Here is a 12,919-nt window from a genome sequence, read left to right on the forward strand (position 1 = left end):
ATACCTCACAATCAAATGCCGACCGTATTACCTCCCAAGAGAATTCTCTTCGGTTATAGTCACAGCCGTGTATATTCTCCCTCAAGCCGATACCACGACGACTACACTGGACATTATGCAAACTGGAAACGACATATCCACAGGCTGCATTTATTTTGTATAGGCTGTATCCAAGCTGTATAACAACTGACCATGATTGGGAGTCACAACTGGCCGTGATTGGGAGTCCCATAGGGCGGCGCACAATTGGCCCAGCATCGTCTGGGTTTGGCCGGTGCAGGCTGTCATTGCAAATAAGAATTTGTTCTTAACTGACTTGCCGAGTTACATAAAGGTTCAATAAAAATAAAATAATGGTAGCTGTCACGACTTCCGCCGAAGTCGGTTCCTCTCCTTGTTCGGGCGGTGTTCTATCATTCGCCACTCCATTTTTCATATATCCATTTGTTTTGTCTTGTTCCCTGCACACCTGGTTTTCATTCCCCAATCAATTCATATGTATTTATTCCTCTTTTCCCCATCATGTCTTTGTGTTGGATTGTTTGTGTTACGTTTATTTTGATATTGTGGATATTGTTACTCGCATTACTTTTTGTTTATGTTCCGTGTTTTGGGCATATTTTATGTTACTTTGTGCTGTAATTTTGACTGGAATAAAAAAGTGTGCCTGTTCACTACGCTCTGCTCTCCTGCACCTGACTTCGCCTCCAATAAACAATACTAACAGTAGCTGGGGATTTTAACAAAGCAAATTTGAGGAAAACGCAACCGAAGTTCAATCACCACATTGACTGAAGTACTCACTGTCATGTCGTGTGTGTAGGTGGCAGGGAAGTCAGGCGCAGGATAATCAAACTTGGTATAATGGAGTAGTTTAATAACGTAACACATAAACTCCAAAAACCAAAGTACATAATAAAAATAAACATGGGTACAAGCACCCTTCGCGCACCAATCCATAAAATACGAGCATATCAATAAACAATCTCTGACAAGGACATGAGGGGAAACAGAGGGTTAAATATACAACAATTAATGAATAGGCTTGGAACCAGGTGTGTAGGAAGACAAGACAAAACCAATGGAAAATTAAACATGATCAATGATGGCTAGAAGACCGGTGACGTCGACCGCCGAGCACCGCCGGAACATGGAGAGTCATTGACTTTGGTAAAAGTCGTGACACTCGCTCTTGGTAAAACACTCTGGTAAAACACTTGCTCCTCCCTTCCTATAGGCAGAAAGTCAAAAACGGAAGTACCCGTGCTAAGGTCTATTCAACGTTGGTCTAACCAATTGGAATCCATGCCTCAAGATTGTTTAGATCACGCAGACTGGGATATGTTCCAGCTAGCCTCTGAGAATAATATTGACATATATACTGAAATGGTGACTGGGATCATCAGGAAGTGTATAGAGCATGTTCTTCCCACTGTCATGACGTAGGTTTATGACAGTCATAAATACCTCTTTCCCCCTTTTTCTCTCTCTACCCTACTGATGTTACATTTGCAAAACCCTTGGTTAACATAGAGATTCTGGAAACATCAGAAGGTGGGGGGAAATGAACTATATTCTGGTAATCCGACCAATTGAACATATGCGATGGTACTTAATGAATAAGATGTCAGTTCGGTGGTCATCTGAGACATTCTCATCAATGATAAGATTACATAAACTCTACAGTGGAAAGTCTACACATCAGAGTTATCGGATTCACATGGAATTGTTGTTTAATTTAAATGTTTGAATATGAAATTATTCGTGATGGGATGAAATGTGAGTTTAGCTTCTAAAATGTGAGATTTGGGCTTTCAAAAGATAGGGCTCTGCTCAATCAGTGGCCCGCCCCTGTGAAGGGACAAGGGCTATACAACTTTTCAAACACGCCCTCCTCTCCCTTCCTATATAAGCCCTTGACGACAATATAACCTCCTGTTTTGAGGATGTGAGGACGACGGTCCGATGTCAGAATGGTTCAGATAATAACTACAGAACGAAGCCAACATCAGCGTGAGCTTTGGTTGCGAATGGTATGAACTTTGAACTCTTATTCACTACAGAAGTAATACTAGCTGTTGAGTTAGCAACAGCCGCTGCAAACAAGGGTTAGGAAGGAACCGACAGAGTATCCCGTCTACCACACAACGACGTTACTACAACGTATTCAATTTACCAGCAGATACATTCTTCAAAGGACAAAGGACTCGGTTGGACAACATGTCCTTTCATCTACCATCAACCTACCGAAGCGCAGCTCAGAGTAAATATTTATTGCATTTTCCTTTTCCAAATGGGCGGTAATTTAGAATGCATAAGATACTGTATTTAAGATAGCACAGCTTCGCCCTTTGTTCCTCAGTCTTCCTGCTCTTTCACTCAAACCCAGCCCCTTTTCTTTTGTGTAACCAGCTGTCATATCTGTTCCTCCCATTAAGACGTTTTCCTTTGACGTAATTTGTAATCAAGTTATGATTTAAATATGTGTATGGGTAATTCTGTGTGATTAGTTACGTATTTATTAAATAAATAATTAAACCAAATTTTGTATTGCTGATTCAACTGCTAGCCGGGGTTCGTGCAGATAACCAATCATTTATAACTTTCAGATGAGACTGAATTAAGATGACGATTAATATTGACTGCTATTGATGTAAAATATTACGGGGTCTTTAAGAGTTTATTCGGAAGATAACAGCTCTATAAATATTATTTTGTGGTGCCCGACTCTCTAGTTAACTACATTTACATGATTAGCTCAATCAGGTCATATTAATTACGGATAAATAATTTTATAGAATAACATTTCATTTCACTTAATCCGGCATAGCCAAAGACACGACACCGATGTGACGATTAAAACCTCCCCAAACCAGAAACCGTGGCTAGATGGCAGCATTTGCGCAAAACTGAAAGCGAGAACCATCGCGTTTAACCATGGCAAGGTGACTGGGAATATGGTTGAATACAAACAATATAGTTATTACCTCCGTATGGCAAACAAAAAGGCAAAATGTCAGTACTGATACAAAGTGATTCAACAGCTCAGATATGAGACATATGTGGCAGTGTCTACAGACAATCACGGATTGCAAAAGGAAAACTAGTCACGTCGCGGACACCGACATCTTGCTCCCGGACAAGCTAAACACCTTCCTCTTTGAGGATAACACAGTGCCATCGACGCAACCTGCTCCCAAGGACCATGGGCTCCCGTTGTCCGTGGCTGACATGAGTAAGACATTTATGCATGTTAACACTCGCAGGCTGCCTGCCCAGACTGCATCCCTAGCCACGTCTTCAGAACATGCACAGACCAGCTGGCTGGAGTGTTTACAGACATATTCAATCAATCGCTATCCCAGTCTGCCATTCCCACTTGCTTCAAGATGTCCACCATTGTTCCTGTACCCAAGAAAGTAAAGGTAACTGAACTAAATGACTATAGCTCATAGCACTCACTTCTGTCATCATGAAGTGCTTTGAGAGGCTAGTTAAGGATCATATCCCCTCTACCTTACCTGACACCCTCGACCCGCTTTAATTTGCTTACCGCCCAATAGATCCACAGACGATGCAATCGCCATCGCACTGCACACTGCCCGATCCCATCTGAACAAGAGGAATACCTACATAAGAATGCTGTTCATTGACTATAGCTCAGCCTTCAACACCATAGTACCCGTCAAGCTCATCATTAGGCTCTTGGCCCCCCCGTGCAACTGGGTCCTGAACTTCCTGACTGACCGCTTGAAGGTAGGAAACAACACCTCCATTTCACTGATCCTCAACACAGGTGCCCCACAAGGGTGAGTGTTCGGCCCCCTTCTGTACTCCCTGTTCATCCATGACTGTGTGGCCACGTACGCCTCCAACTCAATCAAGTTTGCAGGCGACACAACAGTTGTAGGCCTGATTACCAACAATAACGGGACAGCCTACATGTAGGAGTTGAAGCCCTGGCAGAGTGGTGCCAGGAAAATAACCTCTACAGATATGTGTCTATCACCGCCTGCTACGGAACCTGCACCGCCCGCAACTGCAGGTCTCTCGAAACAGGTGCGGTCTGCCCAACGCATCACCGGGGGCACACTGCCTGACCTCCAGGACGCCTACAGTACCTGATGTTACAGGAAGGGCAAAAGGATCATCAAGGACATCCTCCACCCAAGCCACGGCCTATTCACACTGCTTTCATCCAGAAGGCGAGGTCAGTGTAGGTGCATCAAATCTGGGACCGAGACTGATTCTATCTCAAGGCCATCAGACTGTTAAATAGCCATTACTAGCCAGCTACCACCCAGTTACTCAACTCTGCACCTTATAGGATGCTGCCCTATGTAAGGGACGCATGTGGCAGCTCCCTTATGATTGATGAGGATTTTCATAGGGCAAATTGACGGTCCCTTACTAGACGTCTGCGGGTGCTATTAAAACAGGTCGAAGGCCTCAAGTTGCCCCCTAAGACCTGGTCTTCCGGGAAGTCAAAAAAATAAAGTTTCCAGGACACTCGGTTTTCAAGATATGTATATATTTTTGGGGGGGACTTTTTTCTGCATTACCGGAAAAATCCACCAGATGGCGACTGACTGTATATGGCAAATTGACATTTCATAACCAAATGGGCATGGCCGTTTCTCGTAAACGGAACAGACTTCAATGACGAAACTCAGTGAGCACAGGGGTGGCTACTTTTAGCCCAGAAACAAGATGATGTTGAGGCCACAACACTCTGAGTTAATGCACATTTTGTGGGATTAAAGATTGAAAACAGTAATACTGCGCTAATTTGACCGCTTCACATCAAAGTACATAACTTTACGGTGTAAGAAAAGTAAAATCAGCCAGATGCGTTACCTTCTGGTTACTAGTCCAACGCTCTAACCACTCGGCTACCCTGCCGCCCCGATAGTTACCGGCGTTCGAACCATCAAAGAACCGCCAGACCTAGAGCTCTGAAACTTTATAAACCTGTTCTAGAGCTTAAGTCAGTAGTGCATTGTGAGTTACGTGGCTCTAGAAGGTTCCCAGGCCGAGAAACAGCCTTGTTGCGAAAATGTTAACATTTTAGATCAGGGACCCGCGATTATATTCCGTTATCATAATTCCATTACCGGATGTAAATCCACTTCATTTACTGTAGTTCAATAATCAAAATAAATGTTTTCAAACTAAAAGTGTCATGTTTTAGCTGACACCCTGTTCTTTCACCCCATACTGTATATTTGAATCTTAATTTGTAGCAGATAGTTAACCGTTTTTGGACAACATGGTCGCATAAAAACCAGAGGGAGATTTAATCGTAATTCTGTTACCAAATTTTGCATCTGCACAGTTCTTCCAGTACATGTGTTTTTGTGAACATGCCTGTATAAATTAATCAAAGTACTCCTTGTGCATTGAGTTGTATGTTGCTAAACTTTGCAATGAATGTTTTTTGTTTGGCATACATTTTAAAGTGAGAAATCTAAGTCAAATTGTTATCCCTTACTGTGGAATTGGCCATAGGCAAAACACACACGCATCACTTCATAACACAGGCTTCTTCTAATGGAGGACTGCTTCACTTCATAACTAATGGAGAACTGCTTCACTTCATAACTAACGGAGAACTGCTTCACTTCATAACACAGGCTTCTTCTAATGAAGGACTGCTTCACTTCACAACACGGGCTTCTTCTAATGGAGGACTGCTTCACTTCATAACTTATGGAGAACTTCTTCAATTCATAACACAGACTTCTTCTAATGGAGAACTGTTTCACTTCATAACTAATGGAGAACTGCTTCACTTCATAACTAATGGAGAATTAATTCACTTCATAACTAATGGAGAATTAATTCACTTCATAACTAATGGAGGACTGCTTCACATCATAACTAATGGAGAACTGCTTCACTTCATAACTAATGGAGAACTGCTTCACTTCATAACACAGGCTTCTTCTAATGGAGAACTGCTTCACTTCATAACTAATGGAGGACTGCTTCACTTCATAACTAATGGAGAACTGCTTCACTTCATAACACAGGCTTCTTCTAATGGAGAACTGCTTCACTTCATAACTAATGGAGAATGAATTTACTTAATAACTAATGGAGAGCTGCTTCACTTCATAACTAATGGAGGACTGCTTCACTTCATAACTAATGGAGGACTGCATATGCCATTCAGTCATGAGAGCATCTGCTCAGCATAACCCAGCATGAACTATTATAATGCTGTCATAATGCTGTAATGCTGCAGCTTTAAGGGGGCATGCTGCCCTGACAATCCCATAATCTGAACACCTGATAATACAACAGACGTTATTCATTAATGGAATACTAAATAGACAATAACTCTATAGAAAGACAGACATGCTTTTTGTTTATAAAATCATTTAGAAAAATAATTGTATTTGTGCATTTTCCTTAGTGAAGGATCAGAAGTGCACCAGCACATCCACCCATTGGTTTCCAGCTGTTCACCATTGATCCCTCTTTGCTTTCTGACGCACTGGCCCGGAATGTGATGTTATTTTATTACTGAGGCAGAAGAGACAAGCTGGGTCCCTGCCCTGAGGGCACCTCTCTCTCTCCCTGACTGGGACAGGACCACAGTATGTGAAAACAGCTGGTTCAGGCAGGCCGGTTAGCTCAGTCAGTCGCCTATGGTAAATCCTGCTAGAGCGTGGAACAGACAAACTCTGGAGAGAGAAGTGAAGGAGCAGAGCAGGTGAAAAGGATCGGTATGGAGAGACGGAAGGAGAGGAGAGGAAAACGAGGACTGTGTCAAGGCCTGTCATTACCTATGGACCCAGATGACAATGAACTTGGAGTCTTCACGGTCATTCAGTGAGTAGAGATTTCCAGTCCTAATACATGTGCAGTTCAGTATTGTACTTTGATGCATCCTCAATGACCAACTCTATGATGATTTCACTGTGTTAGCTCCATATTCTGACTATCTTAATATGATTTGATTACACTAAAAAAACTGCAACATTTTCAACTTTTAACATCTGTGTTAGTGATGAATTAATAGACAATTGTTTAGGATTAGATTTAGGATTGTGGATTCATTTTATAAAATTATAAGTCTAAAAAATAACAACATTTATCAAACCAACTGAGATCAAGATTTATATTGTGTACCGTGTCATTCCCCTCTTTATTTGATTGGATTAGTCTCTAAGGCAGGGGTTCCCAAACTCGGTCCTGTGAGATTCCCCTGAGATTTTTGCCCTAGCATTACACAGCTCAAATCCTCAATGCTTGATGACGAGTTGGTTATTTGAATCAGCTGTGCACCCAAGGTGGGCCCCAGGACCGAGTTTGGGAACCCCTGCTCTAGAGGATGTTGAGTATGGATACTGGGTGGGTGTCGGTGATGTCACAGTAATTGGCCATGTGATGATTATACTTTCCATTGATGTTATGTAAATGGTTGCATTGACAGATGGAACCTCCTAAGTCCAAACATGCTTTACACAACGGGTGATTCTAATCCTGAATGCTGATTTGTTAAAACCGCATTACCACTGGCTAAATCTATGACGTTAAAATGCCAATTTACTCTGCTCCATCTGACTGCGCAATCCACTGTCTCATCAGCCCAGCCAGGCAATTTATGAACTTGATCTCCACTATAGAAAGCATCTAAACATTATCTCACATTTATTTTAGACTAGCATTTAGTTTTCAACAGCAGAAATTTGTATAAACCTTGCTGTCTGACTCTCTGACATTTGCAACATTGTTTCAATAGTTAGCTGTCCCATAGTAATGAACGTGTCAGGACGAGACAGAGGCAGGTAGCGTTTCTCAGCCAGTCGAAATCATTAATCACTTGGCATCATTTTTATGGATATATATAAAATAAATGTCAATTAAAAAAACGAAAAACAAAACAAAGTGCAGCTAGTTTGCCACCAATGTGGCTAGGTTACAGCACTGTTGTTGCTAGGTCACAGCACTGTTGTGGCTAGGTCACATCACTGTTGTGGCTAAGTTACAACACTGTTGTTGCTAAGTTACAGCACTGTTGTTGCTAGGTCACAGCACTGTTGTGGCTAAGTTACAGAGCTGTTGTGGCTAAGTTACAGCACTGTTGTTGCTAGGTCACAGCACTGTTGTGGCTAGGTCACAGTACTGTTGTGGCTAGGTCACAGTACTGTTGTGGCTAAGTTACAGCACTGGTTTGTGACTAATTTCAGGAAACTAGGTATATGTCGCGGATCACTACTTCAAAAGAGAGACATTTTGAACGTAAAATCAAAATGTTTTTTGGGGGGCAGAAATGCCTTCTCGAACATGTGAACTTTCATGTGCCTTAAAACAAACTTGTATGCCATCTGTAAATATGAATAAAATGGTTCAATTATGAGCCTAGTTGTTTAAGCCACAGAAAAAGTGAGAAACCTTCCCGCTACCCATGATTGGTTGAGATAATGAGTGGACTGGACATGCCGAGAGATTTACATCCAGAGCCTTGATCGAAGCACACAGAGCCTTGCCAGGAGCATCTAGAGCGTCCAGAGCCTTGCCAGGAGCATCTAGAGCATCTAGAGCCTTGATCATCCTTGAGATGTTTCTTGATTGGTGTCCACCTGTGGTAAATTCAATTGATTGGACATGATTTGGAAAGGCACAAACCTGTCTATATGAGGTCCCACAGTTGACAGTGCATGTCAGAGCAAAAACCAAGTCATGAGGTAGAAGGAATTGACAGAATTGTATCGAGGCACAGATCTTGGGAAGAGTACCATAACATTTCTGCAGCATTGAAGGTCCTCGAGAACACAGTGGCCTCCATCATTCTGAAGTTTGAAATCACCAGGACTCTTCCGAGAGCTGACCGCCCGGCCAAACTGAGCAATCGGAGGCCTTGGTCAGGGAGGTGACCAAGAACATGATGGTCACTCTGAAAAAGGTCCAGAGTTCCTTTGTGGAGATTGGAGAACCTTCCAGAAGGACAACCATCTCTGCAGCACTCCACCTTTCTGGTAGAGTAGCCAGACAGAAGCCACTCCTCAGTAAAAGGCACATGACAGCCCGCTTGGAGTTTGCCAAGAGGCACCTAAAAACTCTCAGACCGTCAGAAACAAGATTCTCTGGGTCTGGTGAAACCAAGATTGAACTCTTGGAAGGAATGCCAAGTGTCATGTCTGGAGGAAACCTGGCACCATCCCTACGGTGAAGCATGGTGGTGGCAGCATCATGCTGTGGGGATGTTTTTCAGGGATAGATGAACGGAGCAAGGTACAGAGAGATCCTTAGTGAAAACCTGATCCAGAGTGCTCAGGATCTCAGACTGTGTTGACCTTCCAACAGGACAATGACCCTAAGCACACAGCCACGGGTCCTTCAACAAAGTACTGAGGGAAGGGTCTGAATATCTATGTAATATTTAAGTTTTAGATTTGTTATAAATTTGCAAATATTTCTAAAAAACAGTTTTAGCTTTGTCATTATGGGATATTGTGTGTAGATGTATGATGGGGGAAAAACGATTTAGGATAAGGTTATAACATAACAGAGTTATAAGATAACGACTGTTATCAGAAATCACTCAGTCGATTTTATTTTAATTTCTTTTTATTTAACCTTTATTTAACTCGGCAAGTCAGTTAAAAACAAATTATTATTTACAATGACGGCATACCCTGGCCAAACCTAGACGACTCTGGGCAAATTGTGCGCCGCCCTAAGGGACTCCCAATCACGGCCGGATGTGATACAGCCTGGATTCGAACCAGGGACTGTTGTGACGTCACTTGCACTGAGATGCAGTGCCTTAAACCACTGCGCTGTAAACCGCTGTAGATCAGCATGTTTCTCCACGATCGTATCGTCGGGAGGCTGCTGCAATTACTCATGGCAGAACAACAGCTGCATCATTAACCTCATAATTAGCATAAATTAGCAGTGTTGTTCGAGTCAAAGATGATTTCAGTGGACTGGCACAGCTAATGTTAGCAAACCAACGTTGATGTTGGACAAATTAATGGTAGCTTTTGTGCCCATAGTCAAACTTCAGCAAAACTGCTAATTGGTGCACAATAATTCTTAGGTAGATGTAAAATGGGGCGATTAAGACTTCCTCACCCCAAAAACATGAACATTACTGACATACAGTACCAGTCAAAAGTTTGAACAGGCCTACTCATTCAAGGGGTTTAAAAAAATATATATATATTTTCTAAATTGTAGAATAATAGGGAAGACATCAAAACCATGAAATAACACATATGGAATCATGTAGTAACCATGATACAAATCAAAACATATTTTATATTTGAGATTCTTCAGAATATCCACACTTTGCCTTGATGACAGCTTTAAAACACTTTTGGTATTCTCTTAACCAGCTTCATGAGTTAGTCACCTGGAATGCATTTTCAATTAACAGATGTGCCTTCTTAAAAGTTAATTTGTGGAATTTCTCTTCCTTCTTAATGTGTTTGAGTCAATCAGTTGTGTTGTGACAAGGTAGGGGTGGTATACAGAAGATAGTCCTATTTGGTAAGAACAGCTCAAATAAGCAAAGTGAAACGACACTCCATCATTACATGAAGGTCAGTCAATCTGGAAAATTTCAAGAACTTCATCAAGTGCAGTTACAAAAACCATTAAGCGCTATGATGAAGCTGGCTCTCATGAGGACCGCAACAGTAAAGGAAAAGGATAAGTTCATTAGAGTCATCAGAATGCAGCCCAAATAAATGCTTCACAGAGTTCAAGTAACAGACACATCTCAACATCAACTGTTCAGAAGAGACTGCGTGAATCAGGCCTTCATGGTGCAATTGCTGCAAAGAAACCACTACTAAAAGACACCAATAAGAAGAAGATAATTGATTTGGCCAAGAAACACGAGCATCAGATTGGTGGAATGAGTCTGATGAGACCAAATTTCACATTTTCTAACTGTCTTTGTGAGACGCAGAGTAGGTGAATGGATGATCTCTGCAGTGTGATTACTACGTGAAGCACGGAGGAGGAGGTGTGATGGTGTGGGGGTGCTTTGCTGGTGACACTGACAGTGATTTATTTAGAATTCATGGCACACTTAACAAGCATGGCTACCACATCATTCTGCAGCGAAACACCATCCATCTTGTTTGCGCTTAGTGGGACTATAATTTATTTTTCAACAGGACAATGACACCGCCAGGCTGTGCAAGGGCTATTTTACCAATAATTAAAGTGATGGAGGGCTGCATCAGATGACCTGGCCTCCACAATCACCCGACCTCAATCCAATTGAAATGGTTTGGGATGCGTTGGACTGCAGAGTGAAGGAAAAGCAGCCAACAAGTGCTCAGCATGTGGGAACTCCTTTAAGACTGTAGGAAAAGCCTTCCAGGTGAAGCTGTTTGACAGAATGCCAAGAGCAGGCAAAGCTGTCATCAGGGCAAAGGGTGGCTACTTTGAAGAATCTCAAATATAAAATATATTTTTACCCTGTTTTTTGGTTATTTCATAGTTTTGATGTCTTCACTATTACACTACAATGTAGAAAATTGTACAAAGAATAAAAATAAAGAAAAACCCTTGGATGAGTAGGTGTGTCCAAACCTTTGACTGGTACTGTATGTATTGTTTTAGCTTAGATTAATTCAGACAGTTTTGAGGCAGAAATTGGGTTCAACCTACAACATCACCTAGGTAATATTTTCAAATGTTTATGGCAGGCCGTTACTTTTGATCTATCCCATGACCCTTTGTGAGATATGATGTAAGACAATGTTACACGGCTACTCAGTCATATTGCTAGCTGAAGTATCTGTTCATAAAAAAATACAAAATCATATAATGCAACATGTAAAATGTTTGGTCCCACGTTTCATGAGCACTAATAAAAGATCCCAGAAATGTTCCTTCCCCACAACAAAAGCGTTTTGGCGTTTGTTTCTGCGGAAATGAACAGCCGAATACTGAATGACGATGTTCCACCTTCCCAGACCCCTGAGCCTGCGTAGGGAATTGTTTCTGTACTGTACAAAAATGTAAACACAACATGTAAAGTGTTGGTTCCATGTTGCATAATCTGAAATAAAAGATCCCATACGCACAAAAGGCTTATTTCTCTCAAATTTTGTAAACAAATTTGTGCACATCCCTGTTAGTGAGCATTTCTCCTTTGCCAAAATAGTCCATCCACCTGACAGGGGTGGTAAATCAAGAAGCTGATTAAACAGCATGATCAATACACAGGTGCGCCTTGTGCTGGGGACAATAAAAGGCCACTTAAATGTTCAGTTTTGTCACAACACAATGCAACTGATGTCTCAGGTTTTGAGGGAGTATGCAATTGGTATGCTGACTTCAGGAACGTCCACCAGAGCTGTTGCCAGATCATTTCATGTTAATTTCTCTACCATAAACTACCTCCAACTTCGTTTTAGAGAATTTGTCAGTACGTCCAACCGGTCTCACATCCGCAGACCACGTGTAATCATGCCAGCCCAGGACCTCCACATCTTGCTTTTTCACCTGCAGGATCGTCTGAGACCAGTCAACCGGACAGCTGATGAAACAGTAGGTTTGCACAAACAAAACTTTCGACACAAACTGTCAGAAACAGTCTCAGGGAAGATCATCTGCGTGCTCATCATCCTCACCAGGGTCTTAACCTGACTGCAGTTCGGCATTGTAACCGACTTCAGTGGGCAAATTCTCACCTTCGATGGCCACTTACACACTGAAGAAGTGTGCTCTTCACGGATAAATCCCGGTTTCAAGTATACCAGTCAGATGTCCTGTGGGCAAGCGGTTTGCTGATGTCAACGTTGTGGACAGAGTGCCCAATGGTGGTGATAGGGTTATGGTATGGGCGTGTATAAGATACAGACAACAAACAGAATTGCATTTTATCAATGGCAATTTGAATGCACAAAGATACCGTGATGAGATCCTGAGGCCTATTGTCGTT

General features: G+C 42.0%; 1 protein-coding gene across 1 annotated transcript in view; it reads left to right on the forward strand.

The window, feature by feature from the left end:
- The first annotated feature begins 6,661 nt into the window (after positions 1-6,661).
- Positions 6,662-12,919, forward strand: part of LOC135518951 (FERM and PDZ domain-containing protein 4-like) — a 93,427-nt gene continuing 87,169 nt past the window's right edge. Inside the window, exon 1 of the mRNA XM_064943934.1 lies at positions 6,662-6,837. Coding sequence (XP_064800006.1) covers positions 6,734-6,837 — 104 coding nt within the window. The 5' untranslated portion in view covers positions 6,662-6,733. The remainder of the gene's footprint in view (positions 6,838-12,919) is intronic.

This window comes from Oncorhynchus masou, chromosome 29, assembly GCF_036934945.1.
Source record: "Oncorhynchus masou masou isolate Uvic2021 chromosome 29, UVic_Omas_1.1, whole genome shotgun sequence".
In the NCBI taxonomy this organism is placed as follows: Eukaryota; Metazoa; Chordata; class Actinopteri; order Salmoniformes; family Salmonidae; genus Oncorhynchus; species Oncorhynchus masou.